At 37.1% G+C, this 14,973-nt stretch overlaps 1 protein-coding gene across 1 annotated transcript in view; it reads left to right on the plus strand.

Moving 5' to 3' along the window:
- The window catches only part of COL9A1 (collagen type IX alpha 1 chain), a 71,645-nt gene that overhangs the window by 38,770 nt on the left and 17,902 nt on the right, over positions 1-14,973 (plus strand). Inside the window, exons 23-30 of the mRNA XM_081044505.1 lie at positions 3,244-3,297; positions 3,909-3,980; positions 4,504-4,539; positions 5,516-5,560; positions 6,877-6,909; positions 10,025-10,171; positions 10,396-10,450; positions 12,117-12,305. Coding sequence (XP_080900631.1) covers positions 3,244-3,297; positions 3,909-3,980; positions 4,504-4,539; positions 5,516-5,560; positions 6,877-6,909; positions 10,025-10,171; positions 10,396-10,450; positions 12,117-12,305 — 631 coding nt within the window. The remainder of the gene's footprint in view (positions 1-3,243; positions 3,298-3,908; positions 3,981-4,503; positions 4,540-5,515; positions 5,561-6,876; positions 6,910-10,024; positions 10,172-10,395; positions 10,451-12,116; positions 12,306-14,973) is intronic.

Here is a 14,973-nt window from a genome sequence, read left to right on the forward strand (position 1 = left end):
ACGAACTTCACTCTCGTTTATATCGATTTGCCTTTGGTAAATTCAGTTTCATTATAGATCATTTCACTTAAAGTTGCAGAACCTATTGATGATGTGAAGTGAGGACTTACTGCACTTGTTTATAAAGAAGGTGCCTTCCTGGTTTTGACAGAAACTAGAGAAATGAGGAGTAGAGACTTGTTTTGCCCAAGCACAACTTGTGCTTTTAAATAGATGTGGGAGAGTTGAAAAGCAAAACACCTGTAATTAAACATTTGATTGAAAAACATAATTTTGACTGATTTCTTTAGTCCTTGGATAAAACTTTGTATGAAAATAATAACTAACTCTTCTATCTGCTTACATGAGCCAGACACTGCTCTAAGTGTTTTATGTATCTATTCAGACCTCTCAAAAACCCTATGAGATGGGTACTGTTTTTTTTTTTTGGGGGGGGAAGGGGTACTGTTTTTAATCCCCACTTTACAGATGAGGAAACTGAGGTGCAGAGAGGTTAAGTCGTGTGCCCAGAGTTAGCCGATGCATGGCAGAGCCAGGCTGCAGACCGGGCAACGGGGCTCAGCATCTATTTTATCATGTCTACCCACTAGTGCTTCAGCAGCTCGAGTCCAGTCTCTGCAGGATGACTTTGCACATTTTAATGGTAAAGACATACTTAGCAAATTTTAAACTTTAGTATTTATGAGACTTTCATAGTGAGAATTTAACAAAAGTCTAGTAAAAATCAAACACATATTTTTAATGGTAGGATTTTGCCTTTTTTCTGCTTCCTTCAAATTCTCTTGTTAAAAGTCATAACTCTTACTGCCATGGGGTTGTAAATATTAGCGACTGGGCACAATAGCCATGTCCCTACCAGCCTCTTGTGCCCACATCTGAAAATATGGTTTTCACCACAGCTGTTGCAACCTAAGAGGTTTATCATTTATTTAGCAGACTTGTGGTTACCAGGTCACGGTTAATTGCTTCTTGCAGAATGTGTTTAGTTAAATGTATGCTTTAGAGAGTCCTATTTATTTCTTGATTACTCCTGCTCATCTTAGTTACAGGTGAAATTGCAGAATTTAGAGAAAGACTATGCATGGTTTTAGAACACATAGAAATTGTAAGAATGGCCATCAGAGAACCTTGCCCTAACAATTTGTAGCTGTTTTGTCATGGTTGTGAAAATAAACATTACCTTTTTTCACAGTGAGATAATTTATATAGAAACACCTAAGTGTAGAATGGCCAAGGATTTACAGGATGGAAGTGAAATGAAAACGAGGAACGACAGGCTGTTTATTGTAGCAACAGAGGAGTAAATGGCCATAATTTCACCCATCTTTCCCCCGGTCCTATGTGTCGTGGGCTGTCTTGTGTACACAAGTTCTGGAGAGCAGGCTGTCTGTACTGGGGTCTGAGCCAGTCAGATGTATTACCAAGCGTCTGCCAGTGATTGGAAAATACTTATGAACTAATAAATAAGACCTTATGAAAGACAGAAATTAAGATTCCAACAGAGAAAATCTTTACCTTTGACTGGAAAGATAATAAATCTCTCCAAAAGTAAATAAAAGGTTATATAATCCTTTATTTTAATTTAGCCCTTTCGTTTGTGGAAGAGAAAAGAGCAAAAAACAGTACTACATTAATCATCTTTAGTTTGGATAAGCTGGCATAATGTTTCATTTATTTAGAAGTAAGTACTCATATGTCAACAACTGAGCTTTCCCCTTCTGCTCTTATTAATTATTTTCCAAGCCAATGACTATTAACCATTCTGTGAATTAAAGCCATGTTAGCCCAATGGTATTTAGGATCTCAATAATGATGCAGTTCAGAAATTATTTGAAAATGCCAAAAGAGCAGCTACACTGAGCAACATCTGTCTTGAACTTTGAAGTGCTGCGTTAAATTCATGGGGTGGATTCCAATCTTTATATTTATACATGGACAGAAAAAAAATCTCTCAGAGTGGCTGGTTTTCATTTAGATTTCCATCTTTCCAGCATCCATCCTCACTGGACACTGCTTCTGGCTTCCAATTTACTCGCAGGGTTAAGGACCAATGTATCATCCAAATCATACATTAGACAGGTTGCTTATATAAAAATTTTGAGAAGTATTATTTCATTTACACCATCTATAAGTCATATAAAATGATGGCTATGAAATTATACCTCATAACTAGCAACTTGTTAATTTGAGAAACACTTCTTAATCCTTTAGAAAAACTGAAAATTCAGAAGGTTTATGGATCTTGACACTTTGTTCAACTTATAAATGCGTGAAAAGCATATGGGTCAGATCAGGATAATCTTATCGGAAGCCTTTAGAAATATTAAACATTAATACGAAATTGTCATTTTAAAGAAAACCTCAGAAGACTACTTTCATTTTTATAACACCATCTAGAAGATGTGATTATTTTATCTAATATCCTCAGTGTTCAGCTTAGTTGGACAAGCGTTAGAAATGAAACAAGCTTTTATCAGATTGCATAAAACTACATGAAGTTCTCTGGGAAAGAAATTTAAAAGTTCACATGTCTCCTCAAAGGGCTTAAAGTTTCAAATAAAAAACTGAAATTGGCTCACAAAATGAAATTAGAGTGTCTCTTTTGGTGTATCTTCATTACGAATTGCCCTTTCTGAAGTCTATTTAATCTTTTAAGACATGTTTAAAACAATGAGTAGAACAAAGAATTGTTTATTTCAGAGACTTTATAAATTTCTACTATCTATGTCTTTTCGTAGTTACAGTAGTAATTTAACGGCAAACGTTTCTGACCTGTGTCTCTTTTTTCACTCGTTTGAGGTTCAAGATCATTTGCCAGATATTGCTTTAAAATGTGCTGTATACCTGAAAGTTTGCTCTGTGTTTTAGGCATTGTGTGGAATTCAAAATTAATATACCTATACTTCAAGAACACATAGTCTAAATGAGGGGTAAAACATGTACATAGGTAATCATAATGTAAGTTAGATGGTGATTTAGATGCTGAAAGTGACTGAATGGCATTTCATACAGGTGTATCAGTTATTATTTCTCCCTAACCGCAGTGAACATTCACGATGCACACAGAGAAGACTGCAGGTCTTTTACAGAACGGTCTCTGTCTTTAGCTGAGGATGGGGAGAATACTTTAATGACTTATATTTAAACAAAAAACTTGGTAGGATTTTGTTTTATTGACACAGTAATTAATCATTTGAATTTTGGCAAACTATCCACTTAACAATCATGTTTGTGTTTTTCCAGGGCAGTAGAGGAGAAACAGGACCAGAAGGAGCCCCAGGCATACCAGGTAAACTGGTAAGTAATGTTTCCAATCTCCAGCAGTTTACTTGCTTCATACAAAACGTGATGCATTTTTAAAAAATGAGCAAGGAGAGAAAAAACAATTTACAAAGGGTACTTTAATCATCCTTACTTGATTTTTATTGTTATGTGAATTTGTGAAAAATGTGTAATTTTAAACTATACCTAAAATACCCTCCAAGGGTATTTTAATCAGTGTGGCTTATAACATATATTTTAAAACCAAGAGAGGCATGAAGTGTTACATTTGGCCTCCGGTTGTTCTTGGATGAGGAGAGAACTGTGCGTGAATGCGGCCTTTTACTTCTCCAGCAGTGCTTGTTTACACAGCAAGAGAGGCAGTGCCATTGTGGGGGGCTACACTGAAAGAGCCCACTGTTGGGAAAGACAGCAAACTGGGGAATTGAGGACCTCAGAGGTGGGACAGAGGGGGTGGGGGAACTGCTCTCTCTTCTGCTGATAATGTGGGAATTTGGAGGAACAATTAAACCAACCACAGCACATTTAGTTTAGATGGGAGTCGACACACCCATGGTTGTGTCTGGCTCCAGTGCTTTCCGTGTTGCAGCAACAGCGATTCTGGGTACTTTGTGTTTGCTTTTCAGGGTCCTTTTGGTAACCCTGGCTTCAACGGCTTGCCTGGCCCCCCTGGACTTCCCGGAATGAAAGGTGACAGGGTAAGCAATCTAGCTCTTCTGAAAGTACCTTATTGGGAAAGGATTTAGACTGTGTTGCGAAACCAACCTTCCTTTTGGTCTTGCTTTTAGAAAATTCTAAATTTTCTAGTGTTTATTAGAGAGAGCTGCCAAGATAGGTATTTTAAATTACTGAGAGTTGAGATTAAGAAGCAAAAAGTTTTATTAATATAATAATTTATTAGGAGGAAAAAAAGCTGAGAAAATTAAAAAAAGAAATTTCCTTGTAATCATGCTTCCTATTTAGTTCCAAATTTACATTCCTACTAGTCAAATTTTACATGGATGTGATCAATGAATGCCCCAAGTTGTCTAATGCCCCAAGGTGGACAATGGTCAGTTTTTCCAGGTCTTACTTGACTCTGGTTTGGTGCTGAGGAGAGGGGGGTGTTCTCTTCTGTCACATTATTCATATTTGTGCTTATTCACCAGTTCAGTAGGGGTTGAAATTGTATAGATACAAATCTTAAAATACTGAAAAAGTATTATGTTTTATTCATATCAGGGTGTAGTCGGTGAACCTGGTCCAAAGGGTGAACAGGTAGGTCCTATCTGAATAGTATAAAATGCATGTTTAATGTGCATTAATGAGCTTCACCAGTGGGGCATTGCCTGGTTTTTGCATGTGATTAAAATGTTGGAGGCTAGTCATTTTTTTCAAGGTGCTTCGTAGTGAGTGAAACCGAAGTTTATTTGGGTCTGTAGCCTTACCCACTATTTTAATAAGCTGGAGCTACTGGCTAATGATGGCTCTGCCTCCAGGACAACACATTGTCCTTCCTTTGAAAAGAGTGGTTCTGACTCTAATTCACCAAACTGGTTTACTCTGATGAAGCCTGCCATAGCCATGTCATAATTTTTTTTTAAGGTTTTTCAATTTTTTAAATTAATTTTTATTAAATTTATTGGGGTGACACTGGTTAGTAAAATTATATAGGTTTCAAGTGTACATTTCTATAATACATCATCTGTATATTGCATTGTGACCACATCATGTTTCTTTTCTTTTTTTTTTTTTTTGAAAGAGGGCACAGCTCACAGTGGCCCCGTGGCCCATGTAGGGATCGAACCGGCAACCTTGCTGTTATTAGCACCACGCTCTAACTAACTGAGCTAACAGGCTGCCCCCACATCATAGTGTTTTAAGTTTTTCTTTATCAAGACGTTAGCAAATAAATAAATAATAATCTGCACTTGAATTAGAGTCAGTCTTTTCTCTGGATTCCTTTTTGTACTGCACTGTGAGAGCCCTTTTCCAAAGATTTCCTAATTAAAGAATCGCTAGATACAGTTAGTAATCCTTAACATTAGCAGAAAGTCAGCCTCACCTTCTGGCCTTCTCTAGGCCATGTTCGATTTGGAATAGCCACTGACAGCTAGACTGAAAATTCACTGAGAGCATTTTGTATTTCTGCATGATCCTGGGAACACTTATGAATGCTTATCAATGTTGACTGGTTAAAACTGAGCCAAGGGACTAAGAATTTAAAACTGTGACTTTTAATCTTAATTTTTAGGGTCCCCCTGGTGAAGAAGGTGAAGCAGGAGAAAGGGGTGAATTTGTAAGACTTTTTTTTTTTTTCTGGAGACTTACTGATTTCAAACTGTTTAAAGACATAGATATTTTTTTTCTTTTCTCTGACACTGTTATCCTTGCTACTTTCTTTAAAGATTAAGATGTTTCTTCTACAAGCTAACACATGATTCCCCAAGACTGCAGCCAAGATCAAGTAGAGGGGACACACCCCAAAGGTTGATAGACCTAAACTTAAACTTTTAAAGAACAAATTGTACCCTCAGACACAATGGGATTCTCTTGTCGCTTTACATCTAGACATTCAAAGTGATTCTTATATGACTATAGAAAGTCTAGTGTCTATTATGGAAACAAAATTAAAATTTTACTATAGTTAGCTGTGGCTTACAAGTGTGATCATGGGCATTCTCTCTAGTCTAAAACCTCCAAGTAAGTGACCTCCATCCTTAAAGGATGTTCTTGCCAAACCTCCAGGACGACAATACGAGCAAGTTACCTTTCCTGCCAGAACTGCTAGACCTGCTAGCTCATCATTATGGTTTTGCATAATCTAACACGACCGAATGTGGAAATGTATGTTTGTCCTTTGGGGTGGGTGTGATAGATTTCTCATAAATTAGTTTCAAAGAGCTTTTGGTACAGGAAAAAAAATTCTGGTGATGTTGTTTTATTTGGATTTTCAGGATTTAAAGTTAATATAAATGTAACATTTGAATTAGGTCACACTCCCTAACTATTAAGTAAATTCCAAAAAGAATTATTTCAATTTTATTTTTTTATTAAAAATCGCTCACGTTATGGACTAAAAGGATGTTTTAAATCACTCTATTTAATCATCCTATTAATGATTCTATTCTAATCATTCTATTAATCATTCTATTTTGTGGTGGAGATGAACTGATGTGCTCAACCTTGAGCCAAATTCATATATATAGAATCAGTGGTGGGAGATTTTCAAGATTTTTTTTTAAGCATATAAGCATGCATATTTGGCTTGACAGATTTTTGGGATGAGTTTTAAAATATTGTTAGAGTTTCAAAAATAAAATCATCAGGTTTAAATATTCTGTTTTATAACAGAAGCTTGGTTTACTATCTTTTGAGTTACACTTTTTTAGCCAAAGGTAGGGAGATGATGTGGCTCACACGGGATCACCAAGTTAAACAACAAAATGGGGACAAGAATCCAAATTTTGAGTCTAATGTTTTTCTGTGGTGTCAAGGTTCATCTGTCCATGGTTTTCTATAGATTTTGGCAGCACAATAACCTGTTAAATGTTTTTTAGGAAACTGTCAAATGTGAATACATTGTTCTAACATAATTTTGTTTTATTGATTTAGGGAGATATGGGATTACAGGGCCAAAAGGGAGCTGTAAGTATAATGAACAGTAATGGTATAAAAATAAAAATATCAATAAAGCTGTAGAAAATGCAATGCTCCGCTTTATAAAATCATTTTATAAAATTCAATTCTTAAAGGACTTACCTTAAAGAAAATGAATGTCTACATTTATTTTTTAAGTATTGGATTAATCCAATGAAGTAAAACTCAGAATAGTGTAAATGATCTGCCTACTGAACTAACCATTCTAAAGGAAGTTGGTTCTTGTGTGTGTTTTTCCACATTATAAGTGGCTCAAGGAGTATATTAGGTGGTAATTTCTTTCACAAATGGGTCATTTTTAATGAACTGACTTATGCTTCATGATGATGAGAGTGTAACTGAGTTCTGTTGATAGTTGTACAATTTGTAGGAAAATATTTCAAAAATTTTCTTAATCTCCTCTGTGTTCTTTTTGGGGAAGTAAGATGGAGGCACAATGCATAAGAAAATATAGAGAATTATTAGAGCTAGAAAAAGATTATCTTGTTCAGTTCGTCATTTTGTAGAAACTAAACTGATATCCTTAGAGATTAGATGAATTCAGAATTACAGAGCCAATTAATAGCAATCCCAGGATGATTTGCGATTTGAAAGGAATGCACATCTCATATAATAAGAAACTTAGTATAAGGAGAAAAGATGCACTTAAGATCTCAATCTCAAATGTCACTGACCACCAGCTTCCAGGTTCTTCCTATTTCTGAAATCTCTCACACTCCTCTCTGTCCCTGTCCAACATATTATCCTCATAACATCATCATCTAGATAAAAAGATAAAACCCACTATCTATCCCTTCTCTGCTTAAAACCCTCCAAAACAACATTTTATGGAATAAAATTGGACTCTTAGCAAGGTATATACAGCTTTACACAAAGAGTTCTCTACCTAGCCACCCTTATCTGCTTCTATTTCTGGAACTTCATCCATTGGCAGTTCTTTTTAGATGGCATGCTGTTTCACGTGGGCTGCTCTCCTCACCTGGTGCATTGCGTCTCTTTCCTTAAAATAGCTACGTCCTACTTAAGCCCTTAGCCCCATTGTCAGCCCCACCTTCTCCAGGAGGACTTACCTAGACTTGGTTACAGTACCCAGCACAGGGCTCTTTATACACCACTGAGGTGGAAGTTATTATGTCACATTACCTCTTTACCTAACTCCTCTAAACACCATGTGACAGTCTCAAGCTTCAAGTAACATAGTTATGTCTAAGAACATTTGACAGAAATGGTTTAGGGTTGAGAAAAATGTAAAGAGTAAGCCTTGATAGAATTTGGTAATAAAAATGCTACTTCAGGTTTAGAAATAATTAGTAATATTCAATGGTCAGCATTCACGCTCTAAAAGAAAAAATTGAATGAACAGTGCAGTGGTCAAAATAAGTTCATTTCATTTAAATTTGGATATAATACTAGGAATTAGCTCTTGATTTATCACCTACTTTCCTTCCCCTGTCTTCTCTGACACGACCCAGGTAATACTGATGAAATTGAAGTGTACTGTCCCAGAACCAGGGGAAATAGTTACTAACTGGAAGACTTTCACTCTCCACAGTAATTTCAGCATAGACCAACTTGATAAGTAGGTGAGGTCTGTTTCTCCTTCAGTATTCAGCTGAGGAATTCCTCCCCAAAGATTCAGGGTCCTCATCCTGTCCTGGCCACATTGGCCCTTGATCTCTTCATCAAAAATTTCTTGTCCCTTCTTCTAGCAATATTTCAGACATTGCCGAAAAGATAAGCCACTCTGATTTGGTTTCCTTTGTTTTCTGTCTGTTCTTTAGTGCATTTCTGAATTCATTTTGGCTTTTCCTCTGGGTTGTTTTTGAAGCTTTTATAGTTTTGTGCTGTAGTCACCTGAAAATACCCCAGCCTTCCATAACACATCCTTAGCTCTCCCTGTTGACACCGGCTTTCAGGAAATCTTTTAAGCCATAATTTCTTCACAGGAACAATTTTGACAGGTTGACATAGATGAATATCATTTTTTTTTGTTTTTAGCGTAAAGAGAAATTGGAAAAAGCACATTTTCTGAGCTTTCTTTAGATGTGTCTAGTGCAAACATTGCGTCACCACCTTCTCCCCTTCCGCTGAAAACATTTGAATGTTGGAAAGAGTTAGCTCTTTCTAGATAAACGTTGCATATGAAAAAGCAGGATTAAGTTGCTTTCTGAACATTCACATCTTCAATACTAGCATCCCCTTGCTGTCTCCTGTTTTTTTTTATCTTCTCATTCTTATTCTATAAACAACAGTACATTGTAACTACCATGCCACAAATTCCACCAGAGACAGTTTAACAAAAAGTGAATTGATTTAGTCTCTTTTTAAAGCAGTTATTATACACAAGGACTCTTTAAAATGTTTTTAGTGGTCTGCTTTCTGAAGAAAAAAAAGAACCACCTAACTTATATATGTTTTCGTTCTAAGGAAACAGTTGTTTTGTCTAACTTCTTTAATATTTAGATTTTCAACTTCCTCAATACTTAGATAAATTTTGGACTTAGTCTTTTTGTTCCAGTATTTTAAATGCATTGATTTTAACTGCAACATTTTAAATGTGATATTTTAAATGTATTGATTTAGTTCATATTAGTATTTTATAATTCCTGGATATATCTGGCATCTTCAAATTCTCCAAAGAATGATATAACAGCTAAATAACATATTCTTGGAAATATCTTTATTTTATGCTTTCTACATTGGTGATATACAAAGTAACATGTCTTATAAAAATCTCGGTGGCCTTTTTGTGGCCAGAGAAAGTTAACAAGCCTTATTAAAAACTAAGTTGCTCTTAGTAAGTGGATTAAAGTATGAAGAATGTGGTTTTAAAAACTTATTATTTCAGTTAACATTTTGAAATAACTATACCAAAAGAAAGATTCTTTCAAAGTTTACTTGGACTGGAATTCTAAGAGACTGGTGAGTTTTTGTGTAGCATTATATGTGTCTTTATGTTGAGGATTTATAACCTCTGAAGCAATACTTCTTAGGAAATAAAATGTAGTAAACCTCAAATTTTGTGTATTGATACTATATTAATATTAAGCAGACACATAACTTCTGTTTAGTCCTGATTTCATAGTGTGCCATTTTGTTCTAGGTGGGCAACCCTGGCGATCCAGGCTTGAGGGGGCCTGAAGGAGGTCGGGGTCTTCCTGGAGTGGAAGGACCAAAAGGACCGCCTGGACCACGAGGCGTGCAGGGAGAACAGGGTGTCACGGGCCTGCCTGGTATCGAGGGCCCTCCAGTGAGTGGTGGGCAGTCCCATGGTTTCCCTGTGGGGACTCCATTCCACAGCACAAGGGGTGGGGGCAGCCGGACTAGATCAGACGTCAGCTCCCTAGACTTGGGGGCAAGTTCTCCTGTTGTAAAGCCACCCACCTTGTTGTTTGCCAAGTCTGTCAGTTTACCACTTAACAATGTCTTATTTATGGTTCTATGTAGAAACTGTCTTTTTCTCTTGTGTCCTAGGGAAGAGCTCCAACAGACCAGTACATTAAGCAGGTTTGCATGAGAGTCTTGCAAGGTAAATAAATCATAATGGCTTGACTTCATGTATGCTTTAAAGGAGAGAGATTTTGAATAATATCAATGTCAATTATCTTTTATGCAATTTGTCACTATCATAATAGCTTATAGCCTCAAAGAAAAAAAATATTACCTTTCTGGATTAGCCTGGATTTTTTTTGCAAGGGTGTTAGTTTGTAAGAAAGTACACACACCCACACCCACACAGAAACACACTTTTTTCCCCTTTTGGAACAACAATTTACAGGTATCTTTTGCCTCTTCAGCACTCTACCACTTATGAGTACCCAGCACTCATCTAGGCTCTCTCTGTAGATTATATAAGAAGTAATTGGCTGACACCATGCCTGTAAGAAGCACAAGGACATTATAGTTCCTCATGTACCACTCATATAGAAAACCAATGACTAGCATTTTACCAAAATGGTGACATAGTTTCACATTTGTTCACTTTTATCAAAATTTATCTGTAACTATGGTGATTGCTATTTGTCATAGTTGTTTCAGAATTGGTCTAGTTCTGAAACCATACTAAAAATGAAGATGTACAAAAATACCCCATATCTGAGGAGATCCTGTAACACTGGTGTCTTCTAACTAAGAATTATCTTATTCTGGTTGGAACCAATTCTGTCAGAAAAAATACTCTTCTTTGTATGCTCATGGGATCATCTAATTTGTCTTATAGACTTGTAGTTTTCCAGAATGAAACTGTCACCTCTATATTTGAAAATCTCTTCATTGCAGACATTTTATCTTGAAAGGATATTTCAATTTTAAACATCACATATCTAGAAAATTGTGATTTTGTGCTCTTACTTATGTAAGGCAAACTTAGAATACTCACACTGAAACAATTTAAAAATATTGGTGAGAAATGTGTTTCCAATTTATATTCTCCTTCACACTCTAAAGCTTTAAAAAATACTACAGTAGAATATTTCCCTTGGAGTATTTTAATGGAAAGTTTTCTTGTTCTCCATGGTTTTGATTCTCCATGGTGAATGATTCTTAATCCATTTAATGGTTCCTGAAAAAGCCCACACAGTTATTAATTTTTAAGATGGACTGTGACCATTCCCAAGAAGCAGGCTTTTTAAAATGGCTGTTGTCTATTCCAAGCATGAAAAAACATTTGAGAAGAAAAATTCATAAGAAGTCATGAATTCTCAGGATAGTTTAGGTTATTTAGTATCTTCAAAGTAAAAATGTGAGGATAGATCTCAACTGTGTCTCAATATTAATTCTGGACGTTGTCCTTGGCTTTTAAAAAAAGCTTCTGGACATCCGCTTCTACCTACGTAACAAATTAATTTTTTTCCCATCCTGGGTTTTCAGATAACGAGTCAGGTTTCAGGTGACACACTCGATCTTTTAGAACAACACTCACAGCAAAGCATTGCGGTTTAAGGTTTTTATCCCTGTCCCCTTGTCTCAAAACAGCAGGACCAAATATATCCAGGGAGAGCTGAAGAAAACAGCTCCCATGAAGCTTCGTGGCAGGGAGTCCATGGAAAAAGGATCCAACTTGATTCATTTCTCATCACCAATTTTGAAGTTCTGGTGACACATTTAGAAAAACGGCAGTTGAAATACCACTCTTTTTATTGGAATTACTTTCATGTGTCTTACTTTTCTGGGCTGTTTTGTTTATTATCTTTTAGAACATCTTGCTGAGATGGCTGCTAGTCTCAAGCGTCCAGACACGGGAGCTTCCGGTCTCCCTGGGAAACCTGGACTACCTGGTCCCCCAGGACCCCCTGGACAGAACGGTTTCCCAGGCCACATAGGACTTCGTGGCCTCCCAGGGATTAAAGGTCCCCCTGGTGCTCTTGGTTTGAGGGGACCTAAAGGTAAGCCATTTTTCCCAGATGAAACTGGAAACACACATTGTTATTTTCCAGGTGTATTCACAGGTCCTACCAAGCTCCAGATAGCCTGTGAAATATGATGTATTATTCTCTTTTACAATGGTGATGGTAAAGATTAGGAAAATGTTATATTATATGCTCTTGACCTTGCTGTAGGACAATAGTAGACTACATACTATCGTTAAGATCCTTTGACTTTCAGCACTGATCTTTTTCAATTATACTGTGTCTCAATCATTGCTCCAAATAAACTTTACGGGACCTTGTAAAGAATCATTCAGCCTTCTTTTTTTTTGAGACCTTAAAAACATTGTAGAGCTCTTCTAAGGCGTTGAGCAGTCTTAGAATGTTTGTTTCTGTTACTTAAACTAACAACATTTGTTAGCATAAGAAAGATTAAATCATGAGTTGAAGCTGTCTACCCCTTCTTCTACAAAATGACATTGGATATTTACTTTTGATGGATTATTTTTCAGCTCAGTAAATCTAACTTTATTCCTTCTTTAACTTGTGAGAGAGAGTGAGAGAGTTTGTTTCTTCCTCTTTTATTTAAAGCACGTAAAACCCTTGCATCCAGGATTTTGCAGATAAACAGGGTTGTGAGTGTGTTAGGTATTTAGCAGGACTTGCAGAAGGACTGGTTGCCTCAGATGGCTTTGGCTATTTGATGCAAGTAAATATGTCAGCTTGGGGTGCGTGTGCCCTGGGTAATTTACAGAGGGGACTAAATAAAGTGAAGAGTTTCTGTATCACGTTGAGTGACTGATGGCTCTCTGGGGAATGTCAGAAAGGCGTGTCATCAAAAGCAAGAGAGGGACTTTCATTTTTTAAATGGTGGTGCTCCAATTAGGATTAAACATTGCGGTGTGAATGATCAGAGGGCAAGCAAGCTGCCTTTTGGGACTTATAAATGAATTGCTGATGCATTTGGATAACTATAACCTCAGCTGGAATAATTTTGTTAATTATATATACTTTTTGGCAAGTGCATGTTAATAAATGAACCCTAATTGGGGCTCCTTGTAAGCCTGGCACAATTTCAAAGATTTCAGAAGCTAGACCAAATCAAATATGGAGAGAACTCTCAGTGCATCCTAAAGAGAATTGGTTATTTTCTCTGGAAACATCACATAGCGATTCCTTGTTGCCCTGCTAGTCCAGGAGCTCACTCTGTAGGTGCTTTCTCTATGGTTAGCCGCTGCTCACTCTGTAAGCCATTTCTAAGAAACTCCAGTGCCTTGGGCGGTTGTTGACATAGTTGGCTCTGTGGTGCTAGAGCCCACGGATGACTCCTCAGCTGCCCTGAGTTCACTGCAGAGCAGTGGTTCTGTAAGACGTGTCCATGGAGAGCCAGCATCACCAGGACGTGTTAGGAATGCAGATTCTCCACCCCAACCCAGACCCACTACTCAGAAACTTGGTGGGTGGGGGTGGGCGTGGGTGTGGGGACAGCAGTCTGAGTTCTAAGGAGCCTCCAGGAAATTCTGATGCAGCTGAATGCTCATGTAGAGCAGTCGCTTGATTTCCTACTGAAAAGGGACACCTTGCCGGGACTATAAAAATCACAGCCCCTTTGTGTTTGGCTAAAAGGAAGTCTCCATATTTGGGCAGAGCTTAACTTTGAATTAGTAACAGAACTTTCTCCCGAAGTCCCACCTTTTCCCTTTCAGAAGTGAAAATGCCTATGTGATTTTGGTAGGCTAGGAGAGTCTGACTAAAGTGGCATTTCTCAGCCAGGGCTGCTCACTGGAATCACCCGTGGAGCTTTAAAAATGACTCATGTCTGGGTACCATTCCCAGAGATTCTGATTTAATTGTTCTGGGCATCAAGACTTAAAAATATACCCTGGTGATTTTGATGTGCAACTAGGGCTGAGAACCACTGGGAACAAAGGTGAAATGTTTGGGAAACTTTCTGGGTTCAAAGCTGTAAGCAGCATTGAATTGTGGTTGGGTTGGGCTGTGTTGGGCCTAGCAGATAAACTTAATTTTGAGAGGAAGAAAAGTATATTTCTATATTTGGAACCTGAAAAGTGTCTCTACTGCTAAGATAATTTATCAAGCATTGCTTGACCATAGAAGGGATTTTTCCGATAACTTTTCTTCAGTATTTATGACATAGTCTATAATCTAGTCCTTTTCTTTTTTCTAAAAGACTTTCTTTCCCCAGCCCTCTCCATCCCTTTCTTGTCATTGTATGCCTTTAAAGCAGCATCTTATCTCAGTTTTACTTCTTAAAATTTGGGGTATGTGCAAAAAGGTACAATCCGATTTTCTTTATCAATCAACCCTGTCACACATTTGGAAATGTATGATTCTAGGTAACTGGACTAGACCTTTCTTTTGTCCCACTACATATATTAACAGTGTTTAATAGAAAACTTATAGTGTGCTACTATCCAAAGGTTACAGGCAAAATTTTCCCTGAGAATAAACACTTTACCGTTTGACACATAAATGGTCAGCCAATTAGAGATGTATTTCATGTATTTCATGTGTTGCCTTTTGCCTATGCCTAATAAAGAAGGGATGGTATGAGTCTTGCTTTGAGAGTCTTTTTCCAGAGAAATTGCCACATAAATAACACAGAACTAAGTTTTACTAAAGCTTTCAATACTTCAGGTTATGTCTTAATCAAATCATTGTTTTC

This window comes from Rhinolophus hipposideros, assembly GCF_964194185.1.
Source record: "Rhinolophus hipposideros genome assembly, chromosome: 3".
Lineage (NCBI taxonomy): Eukaryota > Metazoa > Chordata > Mammalia > Chiroptera > Rhinolophidae > Rhinolophus > Rhinolophus hipposideros.